At 37.9% G+C, this 22247-nt stretch overlaps 1 protein-coding gene across 1 annotated transcript in view; it reads right to left on the minus strand.

Moving 5' to 3' along the window:
• Positions 1-19213, minus strand: part of POLQ (DNA polymerase theta) — a 138607-nt gene extending 119394 nt beyond the window's left edge. The window contains exons 1-7 of the mRNA XM_090277130.1: positions 18940-19213; positions 18330-18509; positions 15516-15646; positions 13704-13860; positions 8451-8559; positions 4685-4904; positions 2432-2579 (exon numbers count right to left, since the gene is read on the minus strand). Coding sequence (XP_090133256.1) covers positions 2432-2579; positions 4685-4904; positions 8451-8559; positions 13704-13860; positions 15516-15646; positions 18330-18509; positions 18940-19129 — 1135 coding nt within the window. The 5' untranslated portion in view covers positions 19130-19213. The remainder of the gene's footprint in view (positions 1-2431; positions 2580-4684; positions 4905-8450; positions 8560-13703; positions 13861-15515; positions 15647-18329; positions 18510-18939) is intronic.
• Between the last annotated feature and the right edge of the window lie 3034 nt (positions 19214-22247).

The following is a 22247-nucleotide window of genomic DNA, read 5'->3' on the forward strand; positions in this document are numbered from 1 at the left end:
ATTAGGCCATTAAAAAAGAGGAAAATTTTACCCTCTGTGACAGCTTGGATGGACCTGGCGAGCATTATGCTAAGCAAAATAAGCCTGTCAGAGAAAGACAAATAGCACATAATTTCACTCATGTCGAATCTAATGAAGAAACTTAACTAACAAGCAAAATAGAGATACATCATATAGAGCAAGCTGACAGCTCAGGGGGGAATAGATTATGGGGTTGAGGGATTGAGCAAAAGGAAAAAAGGACTCAGGGACATGGACAACAGTGTGGTGATTGAGGGGCGATGAGGGGATGGAGGTGTAAGGAGGATAAATGGTAATGGAAAAAATACAATAATAAATAAATAAATAAATAAATACTTTAAAAATTACCATTCATCAATACCTTTATTTCAAAAAAGAAAAGTCACTTTAACTTCTAAAGTATTACTAGGGATGCCCTGGCTGGTGTGGCTCAGTGGATTGAGTGCTGGCCTGAGAACCAAAAGGTCACTGGTTTGATTCCCAGTCAGGGCACAAGCCTGGGTTCTGGGCCAGGTCCCCAGTTGGAGGCATGTGAGAGGCAACCAATTGATGTTTCTCTCCCTCTCCTTCTCCCTCCCTTCCCCTCTCTCTAAAAATAAGTAAATAAAATATATACTTTTAATTACTAGGGATAATTTCAGAATTTAAATGTTAGCTTTATGAAAACTGTGCAGCCTTGTCTTTATTTTTCTGGGATTCCATCATAGCCTAGGCTCTAGGAAAACACTGCTATAAATCAAAATAAAAGAACCTCAAGCAAAGAAAGTAATAAATTTTCTGGTTATTATGGACTATAAGTTACCATGGAACAACATAAGGAATATATGTTGTCAGAGTACAGAAAGTATCAACTAAGAACTAGAAAAGATACTATGTGGACTGCAGCCTACCCAATATAAACTTTGGGCAAAGTTCACTTGTTGGAACTTGGCCTGAGATATCCATCACACATCTTCATGATGCCGCTGGCATAGTGAAGTCACGAAATATTCTAATATACTGTGACCAAAGCTGGCCTCTGCTTCCCTACACTTATCTTGGAACTCAAGTGACCACAGGCTAGTAAAATCAGGAAAAATATATACTAACGGTTATGCCATACATTCAGCAATAAAAAAGGAACAAAGTGATAAGTGTAAGTACCTAGATGAATTTTAAAAATATCTTGCTGAGTGAAAGAAGACAGACACAAAAGACACATACACATACTTTATGACTTCATTTTCATGAAATTCTTAGAAAAGGCAAAACTAATCTAGAATATCAGAAAGCAGGTCAGTGGTTGCCTAGGGCTGGGGATAGAGGGAAATAGAAAGAAAAGCAAAAAGAACATTTTAGGGTGATAGAAATGTTCTAACCACTGTTTATTTGAGATGTTAAAAGGACTGGTTTAGAAAAAGGAGGATCAAAACAATGAACATTAAAGTGAAAACTGCATCACAAGAACCAACAACAGAAGCTAGGGAATCAAAACAAAGGCAAACTAAATAGGCAAAGAGAGTGGAAAAAGAACTATAGGTATGGGGAACATACTGGGGGGAGGTCAATGGGGGGGGAAGGGGGAGAGGGAGAGAGATGGTACAGGAATTAAGAAGCATAGTAGGAGGGAAAGGAGTAGACAGGAAGAGGTTGAGAAGAACTATATGCACAACCAATGGGCATGGACTAAAAGGGGGGGACAACTGGAGGGAGGGGGGCCATCAGGTGGAGGGGAGCAGAGGGAAGGGAAATTGGGACAACTGTAACAGTATAATCAATAAAACATAAAAAAAAAAGAAACGATTATAGTGGGTGTTAAAGAGGTGCATACATTTATTAAAACTGATTAAATTATACACTTCAAATGGGTACATTTTATTGTATATAAATTATGATTAGTTTTCTTTAAATAAGTATGTATATAATAAACACATATATGTGTGTATACATATATATGCATAATGTATGTGTATGCATGATTCTTTTTAAAGCTTGGAAATATAAAGAAAGATATAGCTACTTACCCCAGAAAATTGTGTACGTGTGAAGTTTTATATATAACCTCTCAAACCCAATGGATCCCAGATGAAGAACCTGGGTATGTACCTGTATAAATCCAGTTTTCTAAAATCTGAATATTAGACTGAGTGCATGTACACCTTTTTTATAGTGAGGATAAGAAGAGGATTAGTCAACATAATCAATAAAATATACTTTAAAAAAAAAATAAAATAAAATAAAAATATACAGTCAAGATAAAAATAAAAAAAAAAAAGAAGAGGATTAGTCACAAAAGCACAGTTATGTAAGGAGAGCTGGGGGACAGGTGGTGGCATGAGGAAAGAGAGCAATGTTTTGCTAATATAATCATTAAAGTTACTTTAAGCAAATGTATTAAGTATGGAAGCTTTCATTTCAGTCAGTAACTTACCCTCAGCTTGATGCTGTAGATTGTAAAACTCATGGGCAATAATATCTGCCAGCTTCTCACACCATTTCTTTGATGGACAGAAAAGTAATACTGAATGGTTGTCACAAACCGTCTCATAGCATAAACTAACAACGTGGTCTTCATCTCTCTAAGAAAGAAAAAAGAAAAACCACTCTAGTAGTACTTTCAAAACATTTTCACATCAATTTAAAGTCACTCATTTTGCTTCATGGGGAAATTTTTTTCTACTCAAAGGCTTAATAAAAATCAGTTACAAAGTTAGCAGCGGAACAATAAAAAACAAAACAAGAAGAAAAAAAGAACTTCCTTATAATGCAAGGTGAGAAGGAAATATTTTCTATTCACTTAATATTTATCAATCTCCAACCCTCAAACAATGGAGATATAATTGTGAGCAAAAGAAAGTCAAAGTCCTATCTTCAAGGGGTTTAGGTCTCATTGGGAAAACATGTTAAAGTACTAAACAAATGAATGTAAAATACAATCATAAGATGTACTGTAAGAGAGTTTTATGATGTCTTGAGGCCTCATATTTGACATAAATTTGACAGGAAGATCTGAAAGAAAAGGACAGAGGAAACATTTCAGGCAGATAAAGAGCTCAGTGGTGACCCAGTGAGTTTTCAAAACTGGAAGGTCAGTGTGTGTAACTGGATTAATTAATTCATCCATCCCATCACTCACTAAGCAAATATTTACTATGTGCCAAATACTGTTCCAGGCACAGAGGATGAAGAAAAAAGCAGGGAAAAAAAACCTCTGCCCTCAGAGCATTTCTACTCCTATAAGAGATAGATAATAACAAAAACAAGATAGGTAAAACACAAAATATGTTCAATTTTGAAAAGTGCAAAGGAAAATAGGGATCAGGAAGAGGAAGACAGGTAATTTAGATAAAGTGGCCAGGGAAGGTCTAAGAAAGTGACATTTGAGTAAAGGTCCAAAAGTGAAGAGTAAGTTATACTGATGCCTGGTGGGGAAAGCATTCCAGACAAAAGAGAACCCGAGGAGGGAGATCCTCGGCATATCATGGAACAGCAAAGAGGCTGTGGGGGGAGTCAGAAGAAATAAAGTAGGTGAGGTCAGAGCACGAAGAGGGTGGGGGCAGATAATGTGGGCCTTGCAGGCTACTATAAAGACATTGGTTTTCATTTAAATGAAATAGGGAACCATCACAAGTTTTTTAGCAGAATGGTTACATGCTCTGATGTTAATTTTAAATAGATCACTAGCTCCTGATTTAAACATAGATGGAAGGAGACAAGGTGGAAGCAGACAGAGCAATTAGGAGGCTTTTTTAAATATAATTCGGGTAAGAATTGAAAGTGATTCAAAAAGAGTAGAGGCATGGACATGGTAATAGAATAAAAAGATAAACAGAAGAGTAAATAAATGTTTACATGTGTAATTATTAAGGTAACCAAGGCATAGTCAGGTGAAATTTGGAGTACAGAGCAAAGCAACTGAAGATTCCACACTAGGCATACAGAGGCTACAAACGTATACCTATGAAGATACTGAAACATGAATTTAGTGCTGATCCCAGCTCTAAACTTACCCTTTGCTGGTTCAGTATTCAGAGACAAAATACTGTAAACTAAAACTTCTTAAGTGTATTTAGGGATACGGGACGGAATTTATCACTTATCAAGCACTTTCTAGGTGCTAGACAATTTTTAAAATCATATTTCATTCTTACAACAATACTAAAGATAAATGTTACATCTCATTTTATACATGAAGACACTACATTCAGAGAGGTTTTGTGATTCAACTAACATCGCTGTCATATCAAGTAACTATTAAACATCAGAGGTTTGTTTGTCTGACTATAAAAATTATGTGTTTTTCCCACTCTCCGATATATATAATCTATCATTTAACAAAGTTTAATTTTCTACATTAGTGTTTAGTATAAACTAAGCCATAAGAAAATCTTTTCCCAGTTAAAAAGAAAAATCTACAAAATTAGGTGTCATTTTGTATTACTTATAGAAAATAATGGTCGTTTAAATTGAAAGCACAACTATATTTCCTCTGTTATCGTCACCACCAATTCTTTAAAATGAAACAAATTAGCTTAATATTAATAATGTTTCTAATGGATATGTAATGCATATATTCAACTACTTTTCAATCCCTACTTCACATAACTCAAAAAACTGTTAACTTGCTAGAAAATGCAATCAAACACAAAGTACTGGTGATAGTGAGGTAAAAATACTGACTTACCTTCACCTGTAGCATGGGTTGAAATTCCCTCACAAGCTTCATTGAAGAGTCATATATGGAATTTTCAAGTTTTACTGACTCCAACAATGGCACAGGACGAAAGTCAGTGTGGTAGAGTTCAGCATTCAACCAGGAAGCCACAAGTTCCAAATTAGGAAGAGTAGCACTCATGCCTACAATCTGCACGGCATAGGACGGAGGACTGCCTGAATTTCCTTGGCTGTGAAAAACAAATGAAAATGATGTTAAAAGATACATAGCATTAATTACAAATAGTGCCACCAACAACATTCTTGATCATGTCCTCTGGTACATACATGCATACATTTCTTTAGGGTATATATCCAGGAGCAAAATTACTGGGTCATAGATGATCTTCAATTTTCTTAGATAATTTCCAACCTGTTTTCAAAAAAGACTGTACCAAAGTGTTAGCCATTTTAGAGAGTGTGGTAATATCTCTTTGAAGAGGTAATTTACATTCCCTTGATTGCTAATGAGATTAAGCATCATCTCATGTTTACGGAACATTTAGATACCCTCATATAAGTGTTCAAGTTCCATACCCATTGATATATTGGGCTCTTCTTTTCTTATTGATTTGTAAATATTTTTAATGTTCTGAATAATGACATTCCTTTTCATTAGATTTGCTTTTGTCTTTATTTCTTTCCTTTTACTTTCTGTGGCATTATTTAACAATTCTTTTCCTAAGTTCTTGAGATGGATAATTCATTAATTTTTCAGTCTTTCTTCTTTAATAATAATTACATATATAAAGTAGTCCCTCTCTATATCGTGGTTCATTTATCGCGGTCTCACTGTATCGGGGGATTTTTTAAAATATTATATTTAATTATTTATCACGGATTTTTCACTATATCATGGGATTTTGCGGTACTGTATATGTATGTTGTTAAAGTTACGTAGGTTTGAGTGAAGGATATGTTTAAGAACATAAGTAGTGTTTATAAAAGTGTAGAAAAGGTTAATAAGGGAGTGGGAAAGGTTAATAAGGGACTGGAAATGGTTTATAAGTGTGTGGGAAGGGTTTATAAAGCCTTAAAATATATATAAATACTAAAATAAATGTAAGGTTCCTACTTCGCAGATTTTCACCTATCATGGGGGGTCTAGAATGTAATACTAGCAATAAGTGAGGGAATACTGTATATATATACTCTATCAATTTCCCTTTAAAAACAACTTTTGCTACCTTTCACAAGTTTTGTTAGGAAATATTTTTATTATGCTTTCAGTTCAAACTATCTTCCAATTTCTATTGTGATTACTTTTTTGACTCAAAATGAGTCAAAATGCATCTCTTAATTTCCAAACGCATGGTCATTTTCTATTATGCTTTTCTTATACTTATTTCTAGTTTAATTCCACTATTGTTACAAAATATTTTTTAAATAACTTAAATTCGCCCAAGCTGGTGTGGCTCAGTGGATTGAGCGCCGGCCTGCAAACCAAAGCATCACCAGTTCAATTCCCAGTCAGGGCACATGCCTAGGTGATGGGCCAGGTCCCCAGTTGGGGGTGTGCAAGAGGCAACCATACATTGATCTTTCTCTCCCTTCCTCCCTCTTTTCCCCTTTCTCTAAAAATAAATAAATAAATCTTTAAATAACTTAAATCCTTTGAAATACATTGCTTTATGGCCCACCACATGGTAAATTGTTTTGGTAAATGTTCCATGTATAACTGGGAAAAAAAAAAAAAAAAATATATATATATATATATATATATACACACACACACTATGCTTTTATTTGGAAATTGTTCTACATTTGTGCATTAAGTCAAATTTGCTAATTGTATAACTCATATGCCTCCTGATTTGTAATACAGATGATTATCTACATGTGTTTTTACATACTGCAAGAGATGTGTTAAAAATCTCCCTAAACTAAGAAAAGAGCTCCCAGATTGAAAGAATCTTTGAGTATCCAGCACATTAATAAAAATAAATCAACACAAAGACACATCAACGTGAAATTTCACAACACTGAGGAAGAAAGGGAGCTCTTAAAAACTGTCAAAGAAGATAAAAAATTTTATCCGAAGGATAAAGGATCAGCATGGCACTGGATTTCTCAACAATTACAAGAAAATAAAGAAATGTCTCGGAAACTCTAAAGAAAAAAAAATTTTTAACCTTCACTTTTATACCTAGACAATCTATGAAATAATTGTAAGGCATTTTCTGGCATGCAAATTTTTAAAAATTTTATACCCATACAGCTTGTACACTGAAATAAAGTAAAATTTCCTGAAAGATGTCCCCATCAAAATGAAGAAGTAAATCAAGAGAGAACCAGAAGATCCCAAAAAGGGGACTCTGACTCAAGCAAAAAGCTATTGGAATGAATGATGAGAAAGAGAGATTCCCAAGATAACTGCTATGCAGCATATAATATAGATTAACCACCCATATAGATTGGAACAAGTCAGAAGGCTTTAGGAGAAAGTTCTTCAAAAAGATGAATTTTGTAGGATAGCAAATGTATTGGAACATTATTAGGTGGAGATTTACACAGTGAAAGAGGCTGGGGATAAATCAGTAATACGTACATAAGAAAAAAAGCCATCAAAGAAAAAAGACACATTAATTTCAAAGAAAAAATGTTATTTAGAAAGCAAAAGTAATCATAATATACTACATGGCTCAGCTGACAATGGCATTTATATAGTCACAATGGTATAACTGAATACTGATCTAAGCGAAACTATGACAACTATATTTGTCAAATGGGAAGCTAATGAGAGAATGAAGGAGAGATGGTGTGGGGAGAAAATGGGTGTGGTGAGTAAATACTATAAAAAAGAGGTAGATCTTCTTTTTCCATAGTAAGAAGTCAACATATAATATTAAACTAAAATCCCAAGTAGCTGCATTTAGAGATACCACTGTAAATAAAATGTTTATAAAGCTATAAAACTTGAAACTAGTTGCCTCTGGAAAGTAGGGGATAAAAAAATGTTACTTTTCAAAATTAGCCTTGACTACTTAAGTGTATGTGTAACTGGAAATTATAAAAACTAGATTCTTAAAATTCTATCATACTCTTAGTCTGATCTCCAGTACCTTGCGGTGGGGAAGTCACTCCCCCACCCCTTGCGGGGCTGCAGTCCAGGGTGGGGCTGGCTTCACTGCCTCCCCATTTTCCCCTCCCCAAGCTTTGCCCACTGGGGAGCTCCTCTGCTCCTGGTGACCAGAACAGAGGGGTAAAGCAGCCCTTGGCAACCCAGCAGGGCGGAGGTTCGGGGGGCAGGGAGGGCCAGCAGCAGGCAGCCGTACTATCCAGGCTGTGCGAGGCACAAAAAAATAATAATTATTATTATTATTTATTTTTATTATAAAAGTGGTCAGCATTTAGAAATATAGGAATGTTTACAAAATAATCTAAAACATGTCTCAAGTTGTGTTGTTTTAGAACAAAAATAAACTACTATATGTGAGTTTGTAGTAAATAAATACTATTCTTCTTTATGTAACTCATATGTATTATTCACTTTTTTTATTATTTACTTGAGAGAGAGAAAGAGCAAAGAAGAGAATGAGAAGCATTGATTTGTTGTTTCACTCATTTATGCATTTGTTGGTTGCTTCTTGTATGTGCCTGGACCAAGAATTGAACCCTCAGTCTTGGTTTATCAAGGTGTGCTAACTAACTGAGCTACCCAGCCAAAGCTTCACATTTGCAGATACTTTCTCAACATTGTTTAGAATCTCAGGAATGTAGTTATTTCATGTACTCACCAACATGCTGATTTCTGAGTAATATAAGAAATCTTGGTCAGCAAAAGTTCCAGCAGGTACCCTCGGTGAGAGTCTCCCAGCATATGCAGTTCATCCACAACCACAATTCCTAAAGAGAGTTTCCAGATACTAGCTTTTACAGAATTTCACAAATACAGAATTTTAAAGACTCAATATCTGATATCTTGTACATTCAGTAGCTATCATTACAATATATTGCAGGTCATGCAAATTTCTAATTGTAAAACAAAAATCAGATTCCACATAATGGACAATTCTTTTCCAAGATATTTCAGGTACCATAAATAATCCTCCTACAATGTATTCTGGATCTAAAAATCAATGTTTGGTTGTTTGGTAAAGTCAGGTATAACTCAGGGAAAACCGCTTCTTATTGCTTAGACAGTGTTTACTTGATAACCTTGTAGAAATATATTTAAAATGAGATATCAAAGACATCTCTGACAGTTATTCAGTGTACTAACTTCTACAGGCAAAACAACCAGGGCAACCATATTGATGTTAGAAAGTTGCTAAGAAAAACAGAATCAGATCAAGAGATGTTTCTTTTTAATTATGGCAGGTTAGTGAGTCGCCCTACTGCAAAACATAAATATGATCATAATCCCCTTCTCCATTTCTTGGAGACTCAAACCAGTCTACACACTTGGAATAATGCTGAAGAATTACTGAAAATTTTGTAAAAATCAATGCCTTCTTCAGTTAAATGTTTTCATAACATCATGGTTTCCACATACACTGGTATCTCCCTAAAAAATCCTCCCGATCAAAACAAGATCTTTTAGAGACTTCCAGTCAAGATGGCAGCATAAGTAGACATGGCTCACTTCCTCACACAACCACATCAAAATTACAACTAAATTATAGAACACCATCACTCAGAACCATCAGAAATCAAGTTGAATGGAAATCTGACAACTGTGGAATTAAACCACAACCATCCACACTGTTAGGAGAGGCATAGACACAAAATGGGATGGTCCCAAATTCAAGTGTGATGGATAAAAACTTGGGAGGGATATCTTGGGAGTGAGGAGTCCAAGCCCCATGCCAGGATCCCCAGCCCAGGGTTACAGTGCCAGGAAGATAAGACCCCATAACTTCTTGCTGCAAAAATAAGTGGGGATAATGTCAGTGGAAGAAACTTCTGGAGTCCCAAGCAGTTCCCCTCAAAGAATCCACACACAGACTTACTCAGACTCACTCCTTCTGAATTCTAGCACTGGGGTAGTAGCTTGAAAGGCGCCAGAGGCATACAGAGAGGAACTGAAGTGTCTGGCATCAAGGCAAGAGCTGGGGGACAGCCTTCTCCCAGACAGAAAGATGTGCAGTGGTCATTGTCCCTTTTCTGAACTCTCCCCCCACCCAGCCACAGAGCCAGAAAGCAGGTGCCATATCTGAAACTCTATCAACCTTGGTTAACACTGTTTGGCCTGGACTGAAGATCACCTGAGACTCTGTCCCACCCAACTTACAGCTGTTAACTGTGGCTTTTCCATATGAATGGCTGGTCTTGACTCATGCTTCACAACTTCTTACATCCTTTCAAACAAGCAACAACTGGCCACAGTGAGGGCCCAGCCCTGGTACCTCTTGCTAAGTGGCCCTAAGTACAGCAGTAAGAGCAACCAGCCTAAATTCAAAGTCTGATTTGCCTGGGAATCTCCAAACCCAGCACAAGTAGCAGCCATCTCAGATTGCTTTATAATTCAGGTAGGGTGCCCCAGGCAAAACACAGGTAGGGGCTGACCTGGGCCTACACTACCCAGGAAAACTCAGGGCCTACACACCTAGTGGACAGCTACAAACCATGTCAGAGCACCACCAACCTGCCCCTGTACAGCTGATCCTTCACAGAGGGCAGAGGTTGGTGGTCAGTGGTCACAGCCAATATTTGCAGTTGACTGGCCTGGAAAATACCTCCAATTGACCTACCTGTGGCAAAAAAAGGCTCAGTACAAGAGAAGAGCATACTCAGACCACAAGAAGGGCACACCTTGAGTACCCATTTTGACTTATAGTGGAAGCTGTGCCACTGAACCTTACAGGACACCTACTACATTAGGCCATACTACCAAGACAGGAATCACAGCAGCTCTACTTAACACATAGAAACAAACACAGTGTGGCTGCCAAAATGAGGAGACAGAAAAACATAGCCCAAATGAAAGAACAGATCAAAACTCCAAAAAAGAGCTAAATGAAATGGAGATAAGCAAACTATCAGATGCAGAGCTCAAATACCTTATGCTATCACTTATTATAGGAGACTAATGAACAACACAAACAAACAAGCAAAATTGAACCAGAGGTATGCAAACAAGGAGTAAACTAACAGTGACTAGGGGAGAGGGGGGAGGGAGAGAAGGAGGTAAGAAGGGGAAGGGTCTAGTGAAAGAACATGTATAAATAAACCATGGACATGGACAACTGGGTGAGGACCAACTGTGAGAGAAGAGGTGGGCAGGGCGTGGGGAAGCAATAGGGAAAAAAGTGGGACAACTATAATAGGAAAACAAACAAACAAAAATTTTTAGTGGGGGAAAAATAATGAAACCAAAATAAATTAATAAATGAGCCAGGAACCCCCCCCCCCAAAAAAAACCCTCACATGTACAACAGTGAACAAAAGAAAATGTAAAGTATGGAAATGCAATTTTAGTGAATATTAGAAGGACAAGGATTTTCCTTCACATTGTACATTTTTCTCCCTACCTGATTCCTCCAGAATTTGGCATTCTAAAGAAGTAAGCAATGACATAAGATTCTTTGCATAAAACTAATAAGATGAGTTGTTAATAAAGGTTTTGTTGACCATGACTTTGACTGGAATGTCACACCTAAAGGAAACATGCTTGGGCTCTGGTTATTGCCAAAAAGCCCTGAGGAACTGGGATTGAGTTTTGAAGGTAACAAAAGCCCACGAGAAAAAAGGCCTGGTAACTTGGTTGGCTGTGCGGTCCACAGCAATCTTTCCAGGGAAGGAATAAAGGTTGCTTTCCTGAAAGATGGCTAGAAGGGACCTTAAAGCACAGTGGAAAACCAGAAGGACTTGGAAAAGACAGGTGTTTACAGGCAAGGCTGAATGGCTGGTATATGGCTCAGCTTCTGTGCCCCGAAGGGCAGACTGAAAGTCAATCTAAAGGTTCCTTGGGTAAGTTCCAGCAAAGCAGACTTAAAGATCATATGTGATCATTTGCTGCTCTTGTTGTGTTTATGTAAAAGAACAGGATAAATTAAAACTGGACTTAATGTGGTCCCTTTAATGACAAGGAGGGTGATCTTAAGGAGAAAAATCCCAATTCAAGGAAAACCACAATGCTCAGTGGTTGACTATAAAGTAGTGCAGCTAGTTGTCTTTAAAGTTTATTTCCATTTGAAGCTTGTTTTCACTTGAAAGTTAAACGTTCTGTGACAATCATCAAAGATGCTTAATTTACAGGCAAGAAGATATCAAATGCCTTGCAACTGGATGTCTTTCCAATAAGAGAGTCTTGCAGATATAGAGACTGATTTGTGGGTTATGTTGTGTAAATTAACATGTGTGTTCTGTTTTGATAGGGCATAAGCCTATGATCTCATTACCTAAGTGATTGTCCGTATGTATAGGTCTCACTTAATCCTGTCTGCATTGGTGCCTCCTGAGACTCAATGGTTTGGCTAAACTAAGTGGCTGGGTTGGTGAAGCATGGGGTGGTCTGTGGGCTTCACTTTAAAAGTGGTTTCTCTTTTCTATCCTAAAGGCTTGGACAGAAAGGGCCCAGAGGTCTGAGAAGGGGGGAAGCTAAAATATTCCCCTCAGCCCAAACTAAGTATAGTGGCCAAAAGGGTTTTGGACAAGTGTGACAGGCCTTGCACACCGTCCTCCAAAGAGCCCCCCCTCCCAATATGGGACATTGAAAAATTAATCCCTGCCTTTTGTCATCTAGTGGTTATGGATTGAATGATGCCTTTTAACTCTGTTGCCGAATCTGTTGCCCCCAGAGTACAACAACGATGCCAGCCTGTTAAACCAAACATGCCGTTGTCCGGGGACAGTCAACTGACCTGGAATCTACAAGGTCCTTCCCCATGTGGGAAGGCCACCCTCCCCTCCATACCCCCACTCTTACTAGGGATTTCTGGACCCAAGGGTAGGTAGGACGATGACCATGTCCAGCTTGAAGCAGCTAGAGGAGCACGAGACCTTCGACCATTGTCCTTTATAAGATTATAAAGGGTCTTAAGTCTGAGGGGGGGGAAATTGTTATCTTTTATTGTTATAAAAAATTAATTAATTAATCTAAGAAAAAGAAGAATATAGGAAAGGGTGAAGCTAAAGAACTTGTAAACACAACCCATGGTCATGTACTAATGGGGGTGGGATGGCTGGGGAAAGGGGGGTACTGGGCAGAGGGGAGAAAAAGGGGAAAAAAATTGGAACTGTTATAATACCATAATCAATAAAACATACAAAGAAAAAAGGATTCTATTGCAGTCCTCAAGATATCTGAAGTCCAGTGGGGTGAGAAGAAATGACAATTCTGACACAAATTAATAAATACGATTTCTCTCTCCAAGCTTTATAGAGCAGAGCCCATGTCTCTGATTTCTGATTTCACTCCTCACAGCTACCCTACTGCGACTTTATCATTCAAGTTCACCAAGATCTCAAGTAGTAGCTAACTGATATTTTTGCTGCTTCTGTTGCTGCTATAACCATTCTCTTCCTGTTGCTACCTCAATTAGGGGCCTTTCCTAAGTGGGGAGAAGAAAGCATTAAAGTAGAAAATCTTCCTAGAGGCCTGAATTCAAAATACATGTCAATTTCTGTAGCTCCCTACCGTTTCTCTGTTAAGAGTTGGCCCCTGGGTGCAGGCCTAGTCTAGATATTATTACACCAGAATATAATGAACACACATATACACTAATTGCGGAGATGACAGATCCAGCCCCAGCATGCTTCCTCTATTCCTGGTAAAGTTTAGACAGGAAAGAAGCAATGAGAAATGACTTGAAGGCTCAAGGACATCCTCTATGTTTTGTAAAGGGCAAAGATACAAGGAAGCAGAGCCAATAATAGCAGTAGGACACAAAAATGCCCCCACCCCACACAGAATTCCTAACATTATAGATGTTGATACTCACTCCAGAATTAGATGACAAACTACAGAAGAAAACATGGAACATATAGAAATCACAACAACTCCCCTCCATTCCGTCAAAAAATAGCAATAGAAAGTATTTTCTCACCTAATAGATCCATCTTATTTTCTTCTATGAGACGATTGATCAGACCATTGGCTCTCTCAATTGTGCAGACAGCAATATCCAAGGAAGAGAAATGCCCTTTTGGAGAGCTACTGCCCATATAACCGTCTACTTTTATTCCTACTTCCTGAAACAGACCCTGAATTGAGTAAGAAGGAACAATATCAGTGAAAATACTTGATATTCATGAGCTATAATTTGGTCCTATGCCAGAACATAGACATAAGTATCTAACATAAGTAGTTATAAGATTACTGTTTGTCATTCCTGGACAGTACACACTGATTCTTTCTAGAATCATATATTTAAAAAATAAAGTTTCAAATTTATAAAACTCAGTACAAGGTCAAACAAAATTAAGTGTGCCATTTTAATGATAGCATTTTACAATCAAAGCAGTTTTAAGACTATTTATAGAAATTAAAATTGGAGAAAAACTACCATAAGTACTAACACTTTTAATCTAACGAATAAGAAACTAGATTTCTTTAATGCTAATGTAACACTTTAAAAAACAAATTTTTACTTCATGAGGAAATTATTCCTATTATCCCACTAATTTATACATAAACTTTTCAAAATTCAAATGCAGTGGGACTTCGATGTTATTTATTTATTTATTTATTTTAACTTTTAACTAACATACCTTCTCAATAAAAAGGATCCTTTTATCATTTTGTTAGTTTGGTCTAAGTTGAGAGGATATTACCAAGTAGGACCAGCTTTGTTGGCTATTTGGCCTCTGAAATAACTGTTAAAGAGATTTATAGAATCATAGAACTTAAGAGCTTTCCATTCAATAAAATATTTCTGTGCTTACTGAGTTAACCCATAGTACTAGGGTTAACATCCTTATTTCACCAATGAAAAAAACTGAGGCCCAGCAAATTATGTGCCTGACCTTAAGACACAGTTAGCCTTCAATACTGGGACTAGAGCCCAGATTTTTTTGACTACAAGTACAATAATCTTGCCATTCCAACAGCACAGTTTTTTCACTGCAAAAATCACAATAATAAATTTATTCTATTCAACGAAACACTGTATTTGTAAAAATGCCTTAAAAACCAGTGATGAGCCCTGGCTGGTGTGGCTCAGTGGACTGAGCACCAGTCTGCAAACCAAAAGGTTATGGGTTCGATTCCCAGTCAGGGCACATGCTTGGGTTGCAGGCCGGGTCCCCAGTTGAGGGCGTGTGAGAGGCAACCAATTGTTTCTCTCACACGTCCACCAATGTTTCTCTTCCTCTCTCCCTTCCCCTCTAAACATAAATAAATAAAATATTAAAAAAAAAAAAAAAGACAGTGATCATACAAATGAAAAATGTTTTTCATTTCTACAGAAGAGAGGAACAGACCACAGGCCTGGAGCTCTACCTAAGCACTAATGGCTCTTGTTCTTCATTCCTTAAATGTCCCCTGGTTAGGATAGGATATCCATCATTAAACACTGTTTCCTTTCCATGCTTCAGTCTAGTCCTACGATTCAGTTAAAATGCTGATTCTTAATTTGTATATTTATATAATAGAAGTATGATGTTTACTTCCTAAGGAAAATTTTATCAATTTTAACATACTGTTCACCAATTACTTTTTTAATTTGATGGCTCTTTCTCCTTCATGCAATAATACAAAAGTTTCCCTTCATAAATTGTCAACACTTAAAGCAACATTGGGATACAATAAAATAACCTTTATTTTCGACTTGCTTTTATCATTCTATTTCAAATAAGTAAAGCCATGGCTGCTAATAACAGGCTTTATCACAATTCCAAAATTAGTTTAAGAACATTACCTGGAGATAGTATGCCTTCTCTTTAGCCACAGAGACAAAGGGGAGAATAAACAAAGCTTTCTTACGCATTTCCAAAACTCGCTTCAAAATAAGTAATTCAGCAACAAGAGTCTTCCCGGCACTTGTAGGAGCTAAAACATATTATTCCACAAGGTTATAAAAAAATGAAATAATATTTTATATACCACATTAATAAATATGTTAAACCATATCCAGTAACTATAGATCCTAAGACTATCATATTAAGACCCAACAAGTATTTGTAACCTTTATACCCTTAAGTGTCCCTGACTTTATTCCTTTTCATTTCTTTTTTTATTTTTTATTTTTTGATGATTGAGAGAGAGAGAGAGAAATATCAATTTGTTGTTCCACTTACTTATCCATTCATTGGTTGATTCTTACACGTGCCCTAACCAGAGATCAAACATGCAACCTTGATGTATCCAGCAATGTTTTAATCAACTGAACTACCTGGCCAGGGCTAAATGCCCTGACTTTAAACTAGCTCTCTGGCTGGATGACAGCTATTTGGGGGTAGGGGAGGTTGAGGAAAAAGGAGAAAGAACTCATGGACATGGACAACAGTGTGGTGACTGCTGGGGTGAGAGGAGTATGAGGGGATTAAATGGTAATGGAAAAAATACAATAAAGATTAAATCAACAAGAGGAAAAAGAAAAAATAAACTAGCTCTCTGAAGTCTCACAAATCTTTAAAACAACAATAAATGACAAATATTGAGTACCTATCTTGTACTTGAGGATCCTTTAAGTACTAAATGGCTAAAAGCCTGTCTTTGAGGAAGCAGAAGAATAAATTTAATATATTGTAATAGGAGCTATGATAAAAGTTGAGGGAGAGGAGCTGTAAGGAAGTTTATGGAATTGAAACAGAAGTTAAGAGAAGAAAGGAAGAATGGAACAGGCAAGCAATGCCTATCAAAAGAAACAGGATGTTCAAACACCTGGAGGAAAGCCTGATGTGTTCAGATGGCAGTAAATTATTTAGTAAGCCTTAAATATAAAATAAATATGGGAGTAAAAAAAGAGGTGTGAATGTGCCACATGAAAGAGTTTTTATAAACCCACCAGGGGGAATTCAGCATTTATCCTGAAAGCAATTCCGAGTGACTAGTGAGTTTTATGAAAAGGAGTGACAAGATCACATTTGTACTTTATAAAGTGCACTTTGACTGCAGGAGCAGAGCAGGACCAGAGAGGAAAAAATAAACGAGTTATAAAGCTATTGCATAATCAAGAAGAAAGATAATAGTGAGCATAATCTAGAAAAGAGATAATAGAAGAAAGATAGTAAACTAGGTAATGGAACTAAAAACAGAGAGAAGTAATCAGAATCAAGATATTGGAAGTTACAGACACTGGACTGGGTGATTAAGTGACTTGAGTCGGTGACCAGAGTTATGAATGATACCCAAATTTTGGTTTAAGGAATTGAAATGGTCAAACCATTCTACCACTACCACTAACTACCACAGTGCATTTTCTGTGTACTTTCTTTTTCTCTTCTTTTTTATTGAATTTATTGGGGTGACATTGGTTAATAAAATTATATAGGTTTCCAGTATACAATTCCATAATACATCATTTGTATAACAATATATAGATATTCCAGAGAAGGAAAACTCTGACTCCAAAAAACCTCCGCTGCCTTGCGGCATACCTCTTCAGGGGAAAGGCTAAGGGAGTAAACCCCGACAGAAAATCCGGAGCCGGAGTCCCTAAGGCGGTTTGACGTTGTAGTCAACACCGGCAACTCCTGCGGCGCACCTGAAGCCAAGCTGTATTGACTCCGTCTTTCCCTTGGACCCTTCAGCTGCGAAGAGAGGGGGGGTCTGCTGCATGGGCAACAGCAGACCCTCCATATCACCCTGCCCAGGCTCTGTAGCTTCAGCTCCACTGGAGAGGACACTCCAGCGTCATCGCAAGATGTCGATTCAACACGGGAGGAGACAGATACCGTGTCACTCCCGAGTCGGACTGCACAGCCATTCTCGGCGGTGCAGATAGACTCTTAAGAAGCTACACCATCGTCTCTCGAGACGGACGGCTGCCGACGACGATATAGATATTCACTGTTCTAAGTGCTATTATGCTCTCTCTCTCTCTAGTGATGTGCAAGGTTACACAGCCAATACATGGTAGAGATAGTTTTCAAACCCAACCTGTCTGACTCCAGAGCCTGAACTTATATCTATGCTAAGTGTCTATTTTTTGCAGCCATAACAAAAAATCTGGGTGACTCACAATTTCAGACAAAAGTGACACAAAGGAAGAGGGTCTTACCAATTAATTAGCTTCTAAAGTCAGTAGGATAAAAAGTTTAAAAAGTACCCATGTCAGAGTTGTCCTTGAAAGCCCATATAAATTTCCTATGAAGTATATTACATATGGTTTTGTGTATTCAACCCTATACAAATTGGTCAGTTTATAAATGTATAATTTATAATGTTCACCCACTGAAGAGCAACTGAAATAGACTGGAGGGAGAGCAGATACACATCTCCCATTGCACACTCACTCGGGGACACGTTTGTTGAAAGGAATGGCAAACAGAATAGTATCTTTGAGTTACGTGTTTTCCTGCCTTCCCTCCACTCAGCCATATAATGGATTTTGCATAATTTAAATATGCATATAATGAGACTCCACTTTTTATATATATTTTAAAACTTTCTTTGGTTGTAAAGCACTGTCTCAACCACCTTTAAAAAAATCATAACTACCTCAATAAGGTATTCTTTACATTCATAATATCTTTAAAATGGAGAAATTCATTTACACAAATTTGAATACCTGAATAGACTAAATTCTTTCCTTCCAGGACTTGTCCAAGCAAAAGACACTCTGCCTGCCATTTAAACATCTTTTTCACACCAAAACTGTGATATTTCTCCAGAACCGCTGTAGGAAGTCCCCAATTTGCCAATAGCAGCTTGTCTGTGTGATCGTCAGGAACTGTTTGCTTGCATCCCCCTTTCACGAAAAAAGAAAAAAATTAATAGTTGAATTTAATTTAAAGGTGACTTCAGTAGTTAGGCCTCCACTGTATTTTGGAATTCCGATGTATTGGAATGAGGCTACATAAAGCACACCTGACAGAAGCACGTCCAATGTAAGGATATTTAAGGAGTGCTGGGCACTATTATGTGGCCAGCTAGGAAGCTGTTTCAGTAAAGGTCGAAGGACCCAGAAACCATATTTAAGTTTACTACACGGCGGTCACAGAACATGAGCTGGAAGCACACGTGTGTCTCAACAGAAAGGACCTGCCCCACCAGACCAGAGTCACAAACTGGGAAGGGGACGATAAACCGAGTAAGTCGTGCAAACAAGCAAGCTCCTTGTGATGAGGACCTTCCTACCTGCCCACCTGGCCCGCTGTCCCCAGAGTGCCTGGGAGTACCTGCTGCTGAGCCCTGCGGGCGGCCGCCATCCCTCAATCTGCGTTCCAGGCCCGGGGGCGGGCTCAGCACCGGCTCCGAGGGGAGCGGGTGGCTGTCACTGCTGTCGCTGCAGTCACCACTGCTTCCCAAGAAGGAATCCGAGCCTGATGTTGAATGCCGCCGTTTCCCACTCCAACGCGAAAGATTCATCGCGAACTCTTCTCGGCTGTTCAGTGACAGTCACAGTTCCAGCTTCCTCCGGTTCGGGAGAAAACCGGCCCTGTGACAGGTGTAGCTGTCATCTTCCCGCCAAGGCCTTCAAACTCAGGCCTCCCAGCCCGCCCGGAACCATAGAGTTCTCAGTGATGACAGTAACCTGAGAACCATAGAATCCTGGGGAAGGAGCGGCTCTCGCTAGTGCCTTAGACCTCCCGCCTCCGTGGTTGGTTAGTGTGAGAGAGCCAGCGTTTAACCTACGTTGAAAGAGGCAGGAAAGAAGACTTTGTGTATATAATCTTCCTTTATAATCAGATTGGCCTAAAAACTTTCTTTTCGTCCATTTTTTTGTTTGAATAGCAAGATCTGCTAACTTCTTAACACATTGGTATTTCCAAAAAATCATTACACATTATGTGTGCGAAAACATACAAGTGAAACCTAAGATTTCTAATGGAGCATAATCAGCTCCTCTCTACCAGTATAAGATGGTAGGGCAGAGGCTATATTTCTTTACACAATGTTCACTTTAGCCATCACACACTATGGGTACTATGTATGGGTGGTTGGAGACTGCTGGCAAAACCCTTAGATGGCTGTATGAAAGCTTCAAGGAAGGAACCCTGGATGTACCTAAGAGATCATTGTGAGCCAAGAGCGTATTAACGGACCTGTGCTCCACATAGTGGCAAAGTAGAATCAAATGAGCTGGGAGGTAAACTGCTTCTGGTTAATTACCTATTTGCACAATCGCTTTCACCAAGCAAATCTAGTAGGCGAAAGTCCTACCTGAAGAGGTTGTGCTGTTCTACAGCACTAAGAATCTCAAAAGGACCAATTAAAAAAAATTTTTTTAAACCTCTAATATAAGTCTGGAAAATAACACTTGAGTGTCAATAATCCTGTGAAAACCGTATTTTTTAAAAAATTTTTTGAATGACAATACTATAAATTTCCACAAGATGGGGATATTACTCCATAAAGGAAACATTTTCCCCAGCTACCTTTTATGCATTAGTTCACTGAATTATTTACTGTGCACTGGGCAGTGGGTATATAGCAGGCAAACAGCATGAAATGGTTCCTTCTCTCAAAGAGAAAGAACCTAGAGAAGAAGGCAGACATCAAACTAATTAATTAATTAATTCTTTTAAATTGTACTATTGCTCAGGCAAAAATGAACAGAGTGTTATCAAAGAAATAAAAGCAATCCTAATTCAGATTATAATCATAGAAAAACTTTCTTTAGAAGCAGTTTAGCTGGGGTCAGTGCAATTCTGTAGCCAATCAGTCCAGGTTTAAAGACTTAATAGGTGTGTGATCTTGGGCAACTTGCTTAACCCCTTTGTGCTTCCTTTTCTTCATCTATATGATGGGGATCATAAGAGTAACAACCTATTTGTTATTGTGAGCATGATATAAGTGAATGTGTGTAAAGTGCTTAGAACTGTGCCCATCACATAATAAGTACTATTCAAAGAAAATTATATTTAAATGTTCTAATATTGCTCCCAATATAAATCCAACATTTTGATGGGAAAAGAATAAACCAAAGACATCTCTCATATTATTCTATTTTTATTTTGTCAACTATGATCAAATAAGGAAAATCGTCGTCGTCGTCGGCAGCCGTCCGTCTCGAGAGACGATGGTGTAGCTTCTCAAGAGTCCATCTGCACCGCCGAGAATGGCTGCGCAGTCCGACTCGGGAGTGACATGGTATCTGTCTCCTCCCGTGTTGAATCGACATCTTGTGATGACGCTGAAGCTACAGAGCCTGGGCAGGGTAATATGGAGGGTCTGCTGTTGCCCATGCAGCAGACCCCCCCTCTCTTCGCAGCTGAAGGGTCCAAGGGAAAGACGGAGTCAATACAGCTTGGCTTCAGGTGCGCCGCAGGAGTTGCCGGTGTTGACTACAACGTCAAACCGCCTTAGGGACTCCGGCTCCGGATTTTCTGTCGGGGTTTACTCCCTTAGCCTTTCCCCTGAAGAGGTATGCCGCAAGGCAGCGGAGGTTTTTTGGAGTCAGAGTTTTCCTTCTCTGAAATAAGGAAAATAATTAGGAAGGAATTGCAAATAATGGTTTATATCATCCTATAGAAAGCCTAGAGAATATTTTATAATTTACAATTATTTCGAACATTCAATACTTATTTCTAATTTTATGGACTCCCAGAAAATAGAGAAAACTACTTACAAAAATATTAAAGAGTTATTGTAATGATTAATACTAATGCAGCAAAGTATTTCCCATCTGTCTTTTGTGTCTGAAAATATGTGCACATATTTTCTGCCACTTTAAACTTAATCTCTGGGTTAACCTTTTTTTTTTTTTTTTTTTTTAAGATACAGAAGTATAGAATAATGTTAGACAATAGAACCAGCTTTGAACCAGCTTCCAGCCTCACCATCTCAATCTGCAGAATGATATTTCTCCATTTTAATTACTGAAGATGTTGCCCATCTTGGGTTTTGGAGATTTTAGATCTTCTCACCCTGCTAGGAAACCCAGAATGCTATCTCCCATACTACATAATCCATTAAAATCCACACTCTAGATCACCAGAGATCAACAGACATCAATATGGAAAACTGGTTCTAATGCTTCAATTACTCCTTTAGATTGTTTAATTATTTCTGTCTTATAAGGAAACCTCTGATTTTACCAACTTAGTCCTAAATTTTTAAAATATATTTTTTATGTACCATCCAGAATTTTAAGGAAAGGTGTACTGTGCTAGAAGTGGTTTCTTGCTCAGCCTAATATTGCTGAAAACAGGAGCAAAGGAAACTCACATGACAATTGATGTACATTCAAAGATGTCATCTGATTATTTTAGTAAGTTTGCATAAATAATGAAGCGTGATTTTTCCATTGAAATTGCAGAGGTTATAGAAAATAAAATTTACACAAACTACATTTATGAATTGATGAAAACAGAATCATCTACTCAGACTGAATAAAAATTCTGTGCTTTTCATGAGTGGAAGTGATTTGCAAAAAAAAGGAAAGAAAGAGCTGGAAAATATACAAGATCAGAAATATGGAATTGGAGTAATACTGATTGGGTCTGAAGTGCTCAGATTAAAGGATATGCTAATTAAGAGAATT

This window comes from Furipterus horrens, unplaced genomic scaffold (genome assembly GCF_987537825.1).
Source record: "Furipterus horrens unplaced genomic scaffold, mFurHor1.1.pri manual_scaffold_1, whole genome shotgun sequence".
Lineage (NCBI taxonomy): Eukaryota > Metazoa > Chordata > Mammalia > Chiroptera > Furipteridae > Furipterus > Furipterus horrens.